At 40.1% G+C, this 16,346-nt stretch overlaps 2 protein-coding genes across 3 annotated transcripts in view; one reads left to right on the top strand and one right to left on the bottom strand.

Annotated features, from left to right (window-relative positions):
- The window catches only part of adamts7 (a disintegrin-like and metallopeptidase (reprolysin type) with thrombospondin type 1 motif, 7), a 141,150-nt gene extending 129,803 nt beyond the window's left edge, over positions 1-11,347 (bottom strand). Inside the window, exons 1-2 of one of the 2 annotated variants that reach the window (XM_028014791.1) lie at positions 10,454-11,347; positions 6,023-6,390 (exon numbers count right to left, since the gene is read on the bottom strand). In XM_028014791.1, the coding sequence (XP_027870592.1) occupies positions 6,023-6,390; positions 10,454-10,574 (489 nt within the window). In that variant the 5' untranslated portion in view covers positions 10,575-11,347. The remainder of the gene's footprint in view (positions 1-6,022; positions 6,391-10,453) is intronic. The other variant, XM_028014792.1, reaches the window with a different exon arrangement.
- A 1,385-nt stretch (positions 11,348-12,732) lies between these two features.
- On the top strand, positions 12,733-15,008 carry LOC114142501 (relaxin-3 receptor 1-like). Its single transcript, XM_028013813.1, has one exon. The coding sequence runs from the start codon at positions 13,553-13,555 to the stop codon at positions 14,696-14,698; it is 1,146 nt and encodes a 381-aa protein (XP_027869614.1). The 5' UTR covers positions 12,733-13,552; the 3' UTR covers positions 14,699-15,008.
- Positions 15,009-16,346: the final 1,338 nt, after the last annotated feature.

Here is a 16,346-nt window from a genome sequence, read left to right as displayed (position 1 = left end):
GCGGACTGCTCAGGGATGAAGTGGTGGAGAATTTTAAGACTGTGTCGGGTTACAAAACCAAACCCCAAGCTCTCAGCACCTTAAAGCGTTCTTCCATTCATCATTTCCAAAACAGAAGAGTACATCACAACCACAAACATGCGAGACATGCATGTCCACATAAACAGACAGGCCAGGCAGGCGGAGGATTCATCCAAAGCAACCAAGAGGTAACCCCAGAGGAGCTGCAGGGAACCACAGCTAAAAGTAGGACATTCAGGGAACAGGACAGCCATTATTCAAGCAGTACACACAGCTGCCTCTTATGAACGAACGTCAAGCAGAAAGCTGTAAGAAGTCACTCTGAAGGTTGGCAAACGTCACATGGAGCACACAATGTGCATCCAACTGAAAACCCCATTCTCTATAGGTGTAGCATGTCGGTGGCCGAATCATGCTCTGGGGAAGTTTTTCTTCAGGGAGAAGATACAGAGTTGATGGGAACATGGATGCAGCCGAGCTCAGAGGAATCCTGGGAAAAAAAACGAGTCAAAAGCAGCAAGAGCCTCAAAACTAGCTTTCCTCACGAGACCGAGGCGATGGATCCTGAACATACGACCGGAACTACAAAGGAGCGGCTTAAAGTCAAATTGTTTTTGTGTGATGAAATTGACCAGTTAGGATTCGAACCAAAATCAAATAAAGGATCTCAATGAAAACTGACATTCCCAGACACTATCCATGTCTGTCAGGGCGCTCAGTCATATTCAGTGAATTAGGATATATTCAAAACTTTTACTCAGTAACTCAATTTACTAACTGAAACATTATGTAGGTTAATTACACACACTGTTTCTGTTAATGATGATTTTCAGCTAATCAAAATGTGAGATTTAAGATTAGAATACCTCAGAATAATAAAAAAAAAACTAACAGGAGAAATGTGGGCTTAATGAAAATCAAGTCAATGTTTAATACCTGCTTAAAAGGTTGTTCTTATAAACTCCTCATCAGATGTCATATTCTGTCCTATTGAATGTGAATGTACATTCATGACACTTTTCAGAAACTTGTGAAAATCCTTTTAATTCAATATTCTAATCATGGGCCGCTTTGTGTTGGTCAATATTACTGAAACAGCAATTACATTCTGCCACATGTGACAAAATATATATAAAGCTCAAGCAATGCATTATTTAATGTTATACTTCAGACATTGTAGTAAGATTGGCCCAGAATATTTTACATTGCACATTTGAAGGCAGGCTGCGTGAATATTAATAGCAGGTTTGAATCCGACTCTATAATTTGAAATCCTCCCATTTGCATGTTTCAGACAAAAAATATGTAATAGCTGGAGGGCAGATTTAATAAGAAATATTATTACAGCATGACGATAATCCCTTGACTGATCTCTGTATGTCACTTTCCGTCCATACCATTTGGGTCCGAAAAGGACTAAAGCAATAATGACATTTTTAGAGTATTTACTAAAATGTCCTTTTTAGAGGGACGCCATCAGAGAGCAGCTTCCCAACAAAGGCATGCGTGGACGTTTGGAGGGAGAAAAAAGAATACCTGGACTTGTGTGAATTTTTAATGGCTCTCTATCACTTATAATCTAGACAATCATTAAGTTTGGTGTGGTTAAATTGCGTGCAACCTTGTCTGCAGACATGGATTAAATGGAGCAGAAATCACCAGCTGCATTTTGAATTGGCTTCTTACTCTTATCTCGCCAAAAGCGTTGAAGGGTGTACTCACGTCAACTAAACACCGTTTTATCTTTGTGACCCAAAGGCAAGTGAAATAATGTCAACATGTCAGACCATGAGAACTAAATGTTGAATCCTCTGAGCAAAAAAAACCCAAACAAAAACAAACTCTTTAAGATGGTGTGTTTGTTTCTGAGTTTTCTCATTTGCTAAATTATTGTTTTAAGTTAACTTTTTGTTCCCTAAAAAAAAAAAAAATATTTTCTGGAATTGAGTTTTAGCTGCACTGTTTTAGCTCAAACACATTTCAATAAGGTTAAAGAAAATCTGCCATTGAGCTTTGGTAATAAGTGACAATGTTCTACGTCACTGTCCCACTCTTCTTAGCAGATTTTCAATTCAGCCAAACTGAACGGTTTTGGGGCTTCAAAGTCTCATTTAAAGTAACGTCACAGAATCTCAATCAGATTCAAGTCTGGACTTTCGTCGGGCCACTTCAGAACCTGAACTGCATTTTTATCTTGCCATTTTGAAGCGGATCTGCTGGTGTGCTTTGGATCGCTCTCCGGATCCTTAACCCGTGTGATTTTACACTTCAGGTCGCAAAGGCTGAACTCTACTTTGTAGAAATGGCTTTATAAACATTTTGTTTCAAACAGGTTGGCCCTAATTAATCTCTTTGAAAAAGATCCAATTGAAACTGAACCACTTACGGTGGATCCCTCATTTAAAAAGTGCAAACTATATTTTCACATTAGGCAAATAGGATTTGGATTACCTTTTTTTATCTACAAGTCATATTTATATTATAGCTGATTTAACTTACTCAACTTGTTTAAAAGTTTGATTTAAGAAAAGAGTTCAGCTAAAGTTTTGTGAAAAGTAAATTAAAATAAGCAAACAAAAAACAACCTTTTAAAAAAAAGTCAAGATTTTCAGTCAATGTAAAACAATTACACATACAAACTGATGCTTGAATACAAAGGTTTCTTTTTTCAATCATCTTTTAAAAATATTTAACAAATAAAACCAGCCAAGAATAAAAGAAGCGATCAAAGAACAAGTGATGTCTTTCTTTGCCATTATCCTGCAGTGGGCTGAAACGTTTAGTAAACCTAAGCCTTAGAAAACTGCTTCATTCAGAACATTGCAGATTTTTTAATTATTTTTAAAAAGTAGCTGTTTAATAAGACTGTTATTTTAAACCAAAAGTAGCATGTAGTGCTGAGCTGCTCATCACAGTTGCAGATATTCGGTGCAATAGAACAATTTTAATTAACTCACAAAAGAAAAAGAAAAAAAATAATTTCATCACAGCCACTTCAGATGGGGCTTTAAATCTTCTGACTCCAACTCCATATGACTGAAGGTCTTATATAAATCTAAAATGTCTAAGCGCACTTTAGATTCTTGATTTATTAGGAAGTGGCCTTGGATTTAGTTCTTTATGATCCTCCTGGTGGAACCGAGCAACTGATGAGCGATTTACATTGTACTTGATAAGCCTTCATATGAAAAAAGACTGAATTAGATCACAGATAAATCATGAAAGAACGGTTCTGTTTAATTATTTTTGATCCACCTTTACAGGTAGAACAAGAATAAAAGAGCCCGTTTAGAAAACGGATCAAGGATGGAAATCTCTGTCTTTCATCGGTTACTTGACTAAAGGAATAATTTGAAGACAAAATTGTCCATTTGTCCTGAGTCAATCTTTCAAAGCTAAATGGCACATCTTTAAAATGTTAATTTGCTGTACTTATAACAACAACAAAATGCCTGTCGTCTGAACAGAAGTTGACATTCACTCATTGGCATAACTGCCTTTAATCTAGGTCTTTTTCTCATTTTCTTGAGCTATTCCTTTTCTAAATTCGAAGGACTTTATGACCGACAGGTGCAATAACTTTTACAAATATTTGCAAGTGAACCAAATTTTACAAACAGATTCCAACTGCATTGGTCGAGGTTATTCAGAGATAATCACCTCGAACAAATAAACCACAGCAACAACACTTTCTGCTAAAAATCCTGTCGCACCATCATGGATGCCAAGATGGGGGGCAAAAAAACAAAACATCAATCTTTTAAATTTGTTTTCTCGGGGTTTGACAGAAAGCCAAAAGATTTCTGGAGAAAGTTTCACATTCAGCCGAGAGGTTTTGAACCGTCTTGGCTGCAGGCTTTCAAACCTCGTAAACCTGGTGGTGGTGATGGCATCATGCTCCGAGGCCGGTTTGGTGTCACTGATGCTAGTGCACTGCATACAGCGGATGAAATATTAATAATGTCTGAAAAGACCTCCAAATTCTTATACTTCAACTTTAAATCTACAGCTATGTGGTTGATGTAAAAGAACAATGATCCGAAACATATCAGAAGTGGTTTTATAAAGAAGGCTAACTTTCTGTAATTCACTTCCACAGCTCTGACTAAATTTGTCAATCAAATCTGCAACAGGCATGGGCCTCCGGAAATAATTCTCCAGAAGTAACAAGAATAACATCCACCATATCTAATTACATTCTGCTAAAAGAATGTAATTAGATATTAATAGAGGAGTATAGTAGGGGCTGCACAGTGGCGCAGTTGGTAGCACTGTTGCCTTGCAGGCTTTGCCTCCTGGGTTCGATTCCCGGCCCGGGGTCTTTCTGCACAGAGTTTGCATGTTCTCCCTGTGCATGCGTGGGTTCTCTCAGGGTTCTCCGGCTTCCTGCCACAGTCCAAAAACATGACTGTCAGGTTAATTGGTCTCTCTAAATTCTCCCTAGGTGTGAGTGTGTTTGTCCTGTCTGTCTCTGTGTTGCCTTGCAACAGACTGGCGACCTGTCCAGGGTGACCCCGCCTCTCGCCCGGAACGTAGCTGGAGATAGACACCGGCAACCCTCCCGACCCCATTAGGGACAAAGGTGAACAGAAAATGGGTGGATGGATGGATGGATGGATGGATGGATGGATGGATGGATGGATGGATGGATGGATGGATGGATGGATGGATGGATGGATGGAGGAGTATAGATATTGTCCTCTCTGTAAATAAAATATTGACACTGTCAATACATTTTTTAAATCCATACTAAGTAATAATTTGTGCACCCAATACTTTTTAAGATCATTAAAGTTTGAATAAATCAATTTAAAAAAAATTGTTTTGACACTCAACCGTAGGATATATTTACCAGAACATCAGCTTCTCGTCCTCTATCCTTTTTCCAAAAGGTTCTAAAAATGCAACTCTGGCTTCTTCATGAGGAGGAAATTGATTATTGTAATGTGACTGAGGCAACGTAACCTTTTTTTTTTTTTTAAACCAGCTGGGTTTGTAACAACGCTGTTGAGGACAAACAAAGCAAATACGCACAGACACCACTGCTGGATGCAGCAACAGTGAAAGTCTGGCAAAGCGTCAGAGGAGAAGCCCCTGTTCTTGGGTTACGTCCATGGACTCTGATTATTTTAATCGTTTGGACGCTTTTGCTGTGCAGATTAAAAACAGTCCAGCTGAAGGAAAGTATGCAAATATCCCCAGCACACAGAACTGATTTATTAAACAAAATGTCAAGATGCTTTAATCACTGGGGTTTGGATAAAGCCCTCTAAATCAGGGGTCTCCAACTCTTGTCCTTAAAATCTACTGTCCTGCCGGATGAATCCCTCTTCAACGTAGCTCAACCAAATAATTCAATGACATGTCCGGCCTGCAATCACGTCTCTCTTGATGAGATGTTAATAAGATGCAGATGTGTTAGAGCAGGGATGGATCTAAGACCTGCAGGACAGTAGATCTGGAGTCGCAGGTCCAAATTAATCTCAGGATGGTAATCAACACAAAAATTCTCACATTATTGAATTTATGTCTCCAACAAGTGTTTTCACATATTAAAAAGCTGCAAGTCATAGGGTTCATTCGCAAACTTTAACTTGTGTACAATGCAATAATAATCTCACCAAGCATTTTTGGTCTAGTTTCTAGTGCAAATATCTTAGTACACTTGAAATAAGACAAAAGTTACTTGCTAGTAAATTTTCATGAGATATAGGTACCTGTTTTAAGTCAATAAGTCCTTAATATAGTTGAAAAAGGATGGATTATATCTTAAATAATCTGCCAGTGGAAGTAGTACCTTATTTTTACAAATAAATTTTAGATGATTGACTTAAGCTCCTATATCTTGCTGAAAAGTTACTTGTAAGATAGTTTTGTCATATTGCAAGTGTACTGATATTTGCACTAAAACCTAGATTTGTGTTTTTGCAGCGTATGTGCTCCCATACATTAGACACAAACGCCATGCTTTGACATTGCTTCAGATCATCGCATTACTCACCAGTCCACTGCATGTACTTATCGCAGCACTCCCCTTCACGGAGGTCTTTTCCCATACCTCGCCTAGATAATGACACCTAGGGTCTCCGGGCCGATGGATCTTGGCCCCTTCCAGGCCACCGTACCTCCTCTCTGTGGTGAACCCCGGAGCCAGCAGGTTTGGGTTAAGGGTGAGGTTGAAGTGCAAGCTGTGGCCGCCGTGCAGAAACTGGTAGAAGACTCGATCACTGTCGGCTCTCTCCTCAGAGGTTTCCCGGCGCTGCACGCGGCGGGCATGGTGAGACAGGATGTTTGACAGGAAGTGGCCTCTGGCATCGACTCTGGTGGGGTGAACCACTTCATACGGAGGCAGGTCATGCAGAAATCCCTCTGTAAAAGAAACGGTGGGAATACATTATGTTTGGGACGATGGGCTAATGTATCGTGGGAATGAAGAGGGTAATTAAACAATTAAGGGTCTGTAAAGCTGTAAATTAGACGCTGAAACTCTAAACCACATCTCATGACAGCATAATCACGTCATTTATGTGCTTGGATGCAGACGCAGTCTTTCATTAATGCTTCAAAACCTAATTTCCTTTTCACCATTTGCCTTTTACTTTCATGTGCAGTGGGTTAATTGTGGCCTTTGAAATTTGTTCTAATGGAAATGATCCTTAATTTCCTCCAACCTGATGTGGATCCATGAGCAGAATCAAAAGATGAGTCTCTAAGAGACTCATCTTTTGACTCCAGAAGTCAAAAGATCCAGAAGATTGATAAGAATGGGGGAATTTTGCTTTTAAAAGGTGACCTTCCAACTCAACAACCATATTGATATTAGTGTAATAATAGTACATATTATTCAACAACTCCTCTAGAGGAAAGTGGGGGAATGTGGATTAGTTAACCCGGCATGACATCATAATGTCTCAGAGCTCAATTAGAATAAAAGAAATCTTTTGTATCCATTCAGGTGTTGCTGGAGAGAAGATGCACAAGCTGCACTATCCTTAGTTGAACTCAAATCCTTTTAGTTCACATTTATTTTTGTGTCTGTAACGTGATCAGTTATAATTTGCACATTTCTTAAGTGACATCATTCAGACTGCCTGAAAGCAGTCAGCATATTACTTACAAAACACTGCAGTCAGAGTGATCCCAGTTGGCAGCTAGCTGCAAAAGCTACATTCACAGGAAACTGTATTTGGTAAATTGTTCACACAGAAGTCTGATTGCAGCTGCATCACTCAGTGGTATGAATGGCCATGCAAAAGATAAAATTCAGCAAAACATTGGAATTGGGCATATTTAAACAATATTTTTGTCATATACCAACGAACACTAAGGCAATTTTTAAGCATACAATTTGATATTTTTCTCATGAAATAGTAATTTAGTTGTTGTGGTACAACAAAAATAGCCCATTTTTATAATCTTTAAAACAGTCTTCATCAGGAGTAAACAATTTCAGACAATGAGATTCACTTTTATATCTTTCCCTTCTCAGAGCCCCGGATTAAAGGATATCAAGCTTTAAATAAGAGATTACACATATACAGCCAGGATTCCCAGACCCCACCTGTCTTATATTAAATGAATAAAGCCATTTTCTCTGTCTGCAGCCAGATTTGTGTTTCTTGTGTATAAGAAAGTAAAGTCAGTGTAATATTTGCTGACAGTGTAGCAACAGCAGCTAGAAGGATACATCACTGGGAAAAATCCGTCTCACGGTGAACAGAATTGAAATTCCTTTACTTTCCCACAATGGGGTGACAAAGCGTAGAGATTGAGAAAGATGCCATTGCTACAAAAAAAAAGTTATAATAATGAAATGAATACAAAATGCGGAAAACCTACAGATTTTTTTGTTCAGGTTTGGCACAAAAAGAAGAGACAGGTGGTTACATCTGAAAAACACTCAAGGTCTGCTGAACTTGAGTTGAACTTTTATTAGTATTCTGTTCGTCCACCTCAGATACGAGACCTTAACTTTTCTTTTCTTCCAAAGAAAGACTGAGTCCACAGAGAAAACACCTGAATCTGTGTTACAATGCCACTGTGCTTTAACTCTGGTGAAAAACAATGTTAGCACATGAATCTTTTTATTGCACACCCCTGAACAAAAACTTAAAGATGAGTCATTATGAAAAACATAAGAATTCAAAAGTCAGTCTTTCACAATAACTCATCTCTTATGTGAACCACGTCTGGCTTATTTTTTTACATTTTTCTTCCTTTAGTGACCCTATAGGGGCTCCATAGCATCTACCGTCACCCTAAAAGTCTAAATCTAGCTGAAAATGTTTAGGGGAAATTCTAAACCAATGCAAGTTTCAGACCATAGATGACTTGTTGAAGTTATTTTCACTACATGAAGCAACATTCCCACCAGTCCACAGGAAACATTCACATTAAGCATGCCTAAACATGTTTTGAAGTGAAACATGAACATCACATACAACTGAATCCTGCTGAGTTCTGAAACTTTTAAGCTCCCGTGGTTTTATTATTTATTTGGAAACGCGTCTTATCAAGGGAGTGTGTGAGAGTTTACTTCTTTTCCTGACACGTGTTACTCGATATTGAGTAAATTTAGACTCATCACCATCCTTGGAGTCTGATTGAGCACACAAACAAATTTTTTTCCAGTGCTACAATGTTTAAATGGATTATAATCCAATCCAAACTATAATTATAGCAGTGAAAATTGTCCTTCCATCGCTGATAAATGTTTTAATAAGTTTAAATGCAATACTTGTTTTTTCTGATCACGCTTCTTCCTTATATTTGTTTTTTCCAAAACCCAGGTTTTAATAAATCAGTCTGACATTAAAACATTTATATTTACAGACATTTTCTTGGTCGTTTTGCCGAACCGATGCAGACTAATAATTGAACCCCCATGATTCAGAGGAAAAGCCAAGAGATGCGTTTGCTGACATTGTAGTTTCAGGAATGAGAAGATTCTGACTGTGTCAGCTTAGACGGAAAGACTTGTTGCCAAGCTGGAACATATTAAATCTCTGCAGTCATTTCCAAACAGTGGCTTCCATTTGTCTAGCGAAACACAAAGGATGACTTTTTATTTTGGCCAGGCAGTTTGCACAGATGCATCTGGACAAATGACAATATCTTCAAAAAGGTACTTCATTTCAGTTATTAAATCTATAGGAAATCAATCACATTACATAGTTTTAGTAGTAAAGTTTTTATTAATAAATGGAAAATGTATTAATAAACGGGAAACTTGTTATTCATCTGTTATTCATCTGTTATCAAATGCATGATGCATTTGATAACAGAACTTGACAAAATGTAATGTTTGTTACTGGTTTCTCATTTGGTGGATGTCTGTTTCTATGATTTATTATTTTATGTTTTTATGATGTAAAGCACTTTGAACTGCCATGTTGCTGAAATTTGCCATACAAATAAACGTGATCTATTAATCGATCTTCTGCATATTTATGACTGGAGCACAAGTGGCAGCTGCTGACTTGCCTATATAGTTGAATAACTACAAGTCTCATCTTAAAATTAAATGGACATAACTACAATAGAGACTGGTTGTATATGTATTTAAAAAAGGATTATTAGGGGGAAAAAAGTATTTTATCAGAGGTCTGTACCTAAGTTCTTTATTTTAATTTTGGACAATTTAAGACACTCATACTTTATTATCTGAGCTTCTTCCTTTTTTAACTGATTGAGTGATTCCTCCCCTCAGCATCACATCTTTGCCCTGAATCCCCAATGGTTTGTTTTCTGTTCACTCTTCTGATGTGAACAGGATTCGAGTGCATTCAAACCAGCTTTGGACTCCCAGACTTTGGGAGTGCTTTGGCTTTTCGCATCTAAAACAATAAACTGAGGGAATTGCTGGGAGGACAGACATGTGGAGTGGAGTGGAGTGGCGGGGTGGAGGGGAGAGATGGAGGCGTGGGAGTGTTTCCGACCAGATATCAGATGCTCCTGTCTCCATGCGGCAGGAAAATGGGAACTGGCTCGCACATAAAAATAATGTGCATATTGCATCCTGTAAATTCCCAGAGTAAAGCTGCGGTTTCCTGCTGCTGACATGAGAGGGTCAGAGGTCAGCGTCAGAGCAGAAGCGCTTCCACTGGGGTTTTCGTGTCAGATCAGTTGGAAACGGATGGAACAGCACGGCTCTTTATAAAGCAGATCTCCGGAGCGACCGCAATGAGCTGTAATTGCTGTGGTCGGCTACAAAGTTTGCGAACAGAGGTCGCAGCTGGCTTCTAGTCACAGAGACAGAAAACTACCCGTCTGGCTCTTGCCTTCTCTGGCTTTAATTAGACGCACTCATGGAGCAAATGAAGCACCGCAGAGGCAGACGCCGCAACAAGAGGTCGTGTTGATGTAAAAAGAAAGCACGACTCAAAAAGCCTGTGAGAGAGAGAGAGGGAAGGGGGGAGGGATAACCACTGACCTGGTTCGTGAGGGGATCCGAGAGCTTTGCAGATCTCCAGCACCAAAAGAAGCGCGACGAGGACTTGAATGGGAGACGCTCTTTGTCCAGCAGCGCGGAGCCCCCACTCCGAACGGTTCATTTTGTCAGGACGGAGACCTGCGTGTCAGAAACATCTAATGTCTTCCTATAAAAACTCCACGGCGCTTAATTTAGATGAAGTCCATATGAGTTGGATGCGCGTTCGGCGTCACTTGGACCATGCGCTTCAGCCGTCACAGTCCTAATAAAGATCTCCAACACAGGCCTGATCATCGTTTGCGTCCGCTGCTCGTTTTGGGTGCATTCCGACTCCAACTCTGTAACTTTTGTAAAGTCGGCTTTGGCACGTTATTGAGCGGTCCTTGGTCGTCCTCCTGTCCTCCATCAGTCTCCTCCCGACGACCAGTGACAGCTTGAAAACTTTTTTTTTTTTTTCCCCTCTGCAAACTTTTGCAGAGCCACCCCCACAGATGGGAGGACTCTCAGACAATAGGCTGGCTCTTCAAGGACTGTGCGGAGGCTTAAAGGGGAATGGCCGCACCAAGACATCGGATACAGTCAAACAATCCAGCCTGCATGCAAGCACAGCCCAGAAAAGCTGAGGTCTGTCGGGTTCTCAGTGGGTCAGATGAGGACCAGCTCAAATGGGATGCATTCACTTAAAATCGGAGAATACACTTAAGATCAGGGGATCCACTTTGTGCAACACAGCGACGGTCATTTTGGATTGAGGAATACTCTTTAAGAACAACAACAACAAAAAAGCCACAAGGGTTAAAACCGGATAGTTTCACAGGAAGCTGTGATTGAAAGGATTATATTGGTTCCATAAACGTGAATTCCTATAAATGATTTTTGAGAACAGTTATTAAATTTGTAAACACGCAGCTAAATGTTTTAAATTATTTCTCTAACTTGTTTATTGTGGCTTTTTTTTTTAAATGCACTAATGTCATTTTTGAGGACAAAAGAAAATTAGTGAACAACACAACCTCAGTATGTGGGTTTAAAATTAACTTACTTCTGATTTTTTAAATTATTATTATTATTATTATTATTATTTGCACAACTCCATACCATGTAGTTGCCTACATTTTTTAAATATTTAATTACTTGGTGAATTTTGCTTGAGTCTGATTTGGTTTGTCACCTTATGCACCTCTGAGGGTGACACAAAAACAGCAGCTATGCTCACAGTGACTTTGTGTAAGTCATTTGCAGTCAAAGGGTTCTGGTCCCTGCTGCACAAGGACTGGACCAACAATGGGTACTTTGGGACAGGGGCAGCATTCTGTGCTCTTTGACAAGAATAAAAAACAATACATGCTTTCATGTTAGACTACAAACATCTCCAGCTAGCATAAGCATGCTATTTCTAGCATAAGAATATGCTACTATAATTAGAATATGAAGTATAATTAGATTGGTCTCTGGTTGCTGGTGTGTGCATCGCAGACGCAGGTATCAGCTTTCCAAAAGTCTAGAAAATTTAAGTAGGTGCAGGTAGTTTAGAATCAGAAGTAAAGTTAAATGTGCTAGTAGTTTCTTAAACTTTTCATAGCTGCTGTTGTCGGGCAAAAGCTTTATTTAATACCATTTCAGAGTAAGTGTCAAAACCATCTGCACTCCACTTTATGCCTCAACGCAAACCGATTAGTTATTTTTAGCATACCAACCAGATGAGCAAAAATATGTCTATTTAGTTTATCAAAACTAAACAGACACAGCAAAAAAGCTGAGGAATTTTTGCACTCCCTTTTCAAAACTTTAAATGTCAAACGTCTCTAGGTTTAAATGCGATTTTCTTTTTCCACATGTGACCAGATTCAAGTTAAAATCATCAGAAATTTTCATTTTCTATTTATCTATGCCGACTGCTATCTGGGACATTTCAATGTGACAAAAGGAGAAATTGTCTATGAGACAAATAAAAACTACCCCTTTTGGAGCAAGGACACTCGAAAAAACCAGGATTAATGTACTGTATGCAAATGTGGCGTATTTATAATAACAGACCTTAGTGTGACATTTGTCACTGAAGCACTTTAACAGAGGATGTTGCTGACGAAGCAGAAGTTGCCCAGAAGAGTGATGCCAAAATCTCAAAGCGCCAGCAGAAACGGAATTAAGATAGATGGACAGACAGATATGTGCTGTTTGACATTAACAGATAGAAAGGGCAGACTGACAAACCTTTATCTTTATTGTACAGCATACAAACCTGTTCAGAGTAATTCAGTAGCAGCTTAAATATCATAAGAATGTCTAAATGTTCTAGAAAATCAAGCCACACACACAGTAATTGAACTCAGTTAAAAATCATTTTTGAATATGGTCAGGATGGTCATTATTGCATTGATTGATGTAAAACATCAGTGGAACGTGGTTATGGTAGGTCAGTGGTTCCTATGATCCTGTAGGACCTTGTGTGCTCGGATGGATGCTGACCATGTCTGGGAGGGAGGAGTTAGTCCCCCCAGCTGCCCTCACACCCCTTCGAAACTGCAGCAGTGCAGCTTCGAACCATACAGTGCAACGGTAACTTAGGACGCTTTCACTTGTGCCTCGATATCGTGTCTTCTTGTAAAGTGTGAAGCGTTTAAATGTTGTCTACCATAATCTCTGCCGCGTGTTGCACTTGTCAGTAACAGTAACATTTATTGTCTTAAGTCCAAATTTCTGCATTTTCTTCTGGCGTTGCTGCGCTAAAGTTATCAGTTTGGTTGTTTTTACGCACAGCCCGAGTGCGCAACGATTCCAGTCACAGAGCACACACGCTCGTTTTGCATTAAGGAAGAACATGGTGTCTTTTGTATTTACCAGTAAATGTCTATCATCTTTAGCAAGTGAATGACGGAGCTTTACAGTCATTTCTAGCGCGGGACAGTCTGCTCCTCTCTCTTTCTGTTGACCAATCCTGGCGCAGCGGCGGAGCGACACACCTGTATAAAAGCGGATTCCAGGTCAGCTGACATTCAGAGGGGGAAGCGATGAAGATGACAGGGTGCTGAGGAAGAGCACAGAATCTCTCTCTCAGATGGGGATGTTCTGCGGGGCGCGTGTTGTGCGTTTTTAAAGATGGACGAGCTCTTTAACCAAAGCGCAGCGCCGAACCAAAGTTCCGCTGGAGATGACAAGTTCACATTCGACGACATCGACGTGAGCGCGGACGGCTCTCCCATCCTGAGGATATTCATATCGGTGGTGTACTCGGTGGTGTGCGCCGTCGGCTTGGTGGGGAACCTTCTCGTGTTTTTTCTCATGAGGGTGCGACAGGGTCGCAAAAGATCCACTATAAATGTTTTCATCACCAACTTGGCAGTGACGGACTTCCAGTTCGTCCTCACGCTGCCCTTCTGGGCCGTGGACACAGCACTGGACTTCAGCTGGCCGTTCGGAGACGCGATGTGCAAGATCGTCCTGTCGGTCACCGTCATGAACATGTACGCCAGCGTCTTCTTCCTCACCGCCATGAGCGTGACCCGCTACCTCTCCGTGGCTTCAGCCCTGAAGAAAAGGTCTTACAGAAGGTCACGGTGCGTCAAGTGGGTGTGCGCGGTGCTGTGGCTGGCCGCCACCGCAGCCACGGCTCCCACGGCCGTCTTCTCCACTGTGACGGTAGTCGCTGGAGAAAAGCTGTGCCTCCTTAGGTTTCCAGAGGGACACGACTGGCTGGCCCTTTACCACATCCAGAAAATATTGATTGCTTTCGTCATACCGATGTTCATCGTTTGTGTCAATTACATGATGCTCCTGCGCTTCGTTAGGCGGAAAAGCATGGACGGCAGTAACCCCAAACGGAGGACCAGGGTCACCAAGTCTGTCGCTATTGTCGTTTTGTCCTTCTTCTGCTGCTGGATGCCAAACCATGCCATCACCTTCTGGGGCGTCTTGGTCAAATTTAACGCAGCCAACTGGGACACATCATACTACACGGTGCACACGTACGTGTTCCCGGTCACGGTGTGTTTGGCACACACAAACAGCTGCTTGAACCCAATCCTTTACTGCCTGATGAGGCCGGAGATCAGGAAGATGCTGAGCGGCTTGTTTTGGAGAGTCCCCAGTCCCACTCAGAGCAAGGCTTGCGCGACGCGCTCCGTTACGCACATAGAAACCCAGGGAGTGGTGCCCCTCCAGATCATTGACAACACGGAGTACACGCTATCCATCATAGACCGTAAAGGCTCATCAAGTTCTAAGTCAATCCCATACACCCACTGAATAAAAAACTGCCTTTATTTATTTATTTTTGCTTCGTCAGCTGGCTTTGCTCGTGCGTAATGTGTTCACAAGTCTGAAAACTATAAAACAGTTGACTCATTCTGTGATTTTTCTATGAGATTAATCTTTTCACTTTATAGTGACAAAAAGACTGGGACGGGACGGATCAGCCTGGCCACATGGAGAAAGGCGGAGACATTCACTGTTGGACCCCAAAATATGACAATGTTTACCATGTAAAGCCTGACTGTAAATAAATTGCTGTTCCATCAGAGAAAAAAAAAATTGGCTGATTATTGCTCCAAGCTAATTACATTTTGTGATAGCTTTTTCATTTGTCTTTAATTATAATAATGACATTTCAGAATTGGCCAGAGTTTTGAATCAGTGGCGTTCTGCCGTTTCTGGATGTAAATTGTGCACATATCTTTAAGAGGTTTAACGCTAATGACATGGTTCTAATGCTGTGCCAAGCATCACTGCCTTCACCTGTAAAACATATTTATTTTCATACTTCGCCTCCATTATCTGTTATATAGTGGGTAACAGTGAGCTATGAAGTTACTTCTGAAGTCCAAACAGCAATATATGAAACCAAGCTATGTTACATAGTGAAAAACGTAATGGATTTTCTAATTGAAATGCTAAATGGCCACCCTAGATGCTACTACCACTACAAGCTAATAACGTACAGACTCATTCAATACAATTGAATATTATTGAAAAGTCCATTTATTTTAGGAACTTTATTACCAAGTGAAGCATTATATAGAATAGTTACTCCAACTGGTGATTTCCAGCCTTTGTTTCTGTTAATTATGATTTTCTGCTCACAATGAAAACATGACATTTAATTACAAAAGACCAATTAAAGAAAAATCATTTTAAGATACAGAAATGTATCTTAAAATGGCAAAGTTAAATGCTTAAGTTAGCTATCTGACAAATGAGCCTCATCAGAAAGTATATTTGAATGTTTTGAATGTGACTTTCTTACCTGATGCATTTAAACACTGCAGCATGTTCATTACAGAAATGTGTGGATTAATAAGATACAAAAGAGACGAGTAAAAAAAGGTGCATGTGTAAATTTTAGATGGTGGTTGGTGAGAAGCTGTCTTTCCGAAACAGAAATCTGCCTGACGAGAACCGTCTTCATTTTTTTTTTTACCTTAAACTTGCATATTTCAACTTTTAAGCTAAAATGCAATACAAACAATCCACTAAAGTTTTCTTCTACCTCTCAGCAAACTGAGTAAGCACAAATCCTGTCACTGTTCATAAACGCTACAAAGATGATAGTAGTTGGAAAAACTTGGTGTTTGGTGGTAAATCTTTGAGAATGTTGTGCTTCTTGTGAGTAAAAAAAATAAAAAAGCAAATGTATGCAGTCAATCTCTTCCTGAGCACAGAGTGCAGATGCTGATTTAAATAAATACTTAACGGAGTGTTAGATTGAAGAGAACCGTTCAAAAATGATTTTCATCAGTCCAGCACCTGAGCTGGACTGATGTGAAACCCAGAGGAGAGATAGCTCATAAATTTCCATCTGTCATCTTTTAGCTAAAGTGAAAACCCTCCACAGACAATGGAGGAAAGCTGCCCACCAGGCGGGTAGGAGGTGAGGGAGTCACCTGGATGCAGATGG

The sequence above is a fragment of the Xiphophorus couchianus genome, chromosome 4 (assembly GCF_001444195.1).
Source record: "Xiphophorus couchianus chromosome 4, X_couchianus-1.0, whole genome shotgun sequence".
Classification (NCBI taxonomy): domain Eukaryota; kingdom Metazoa; phylum Chordata; class Actinopteri; order Cyprinodontiformes; family Poeciliidae; genus Xiphophorus; species Xiphophorus couchianus.
Note: the sequence above shows the minus strand (reverse complement) of the source record. Positions and strands in the feature narration are given on the sequence as shown.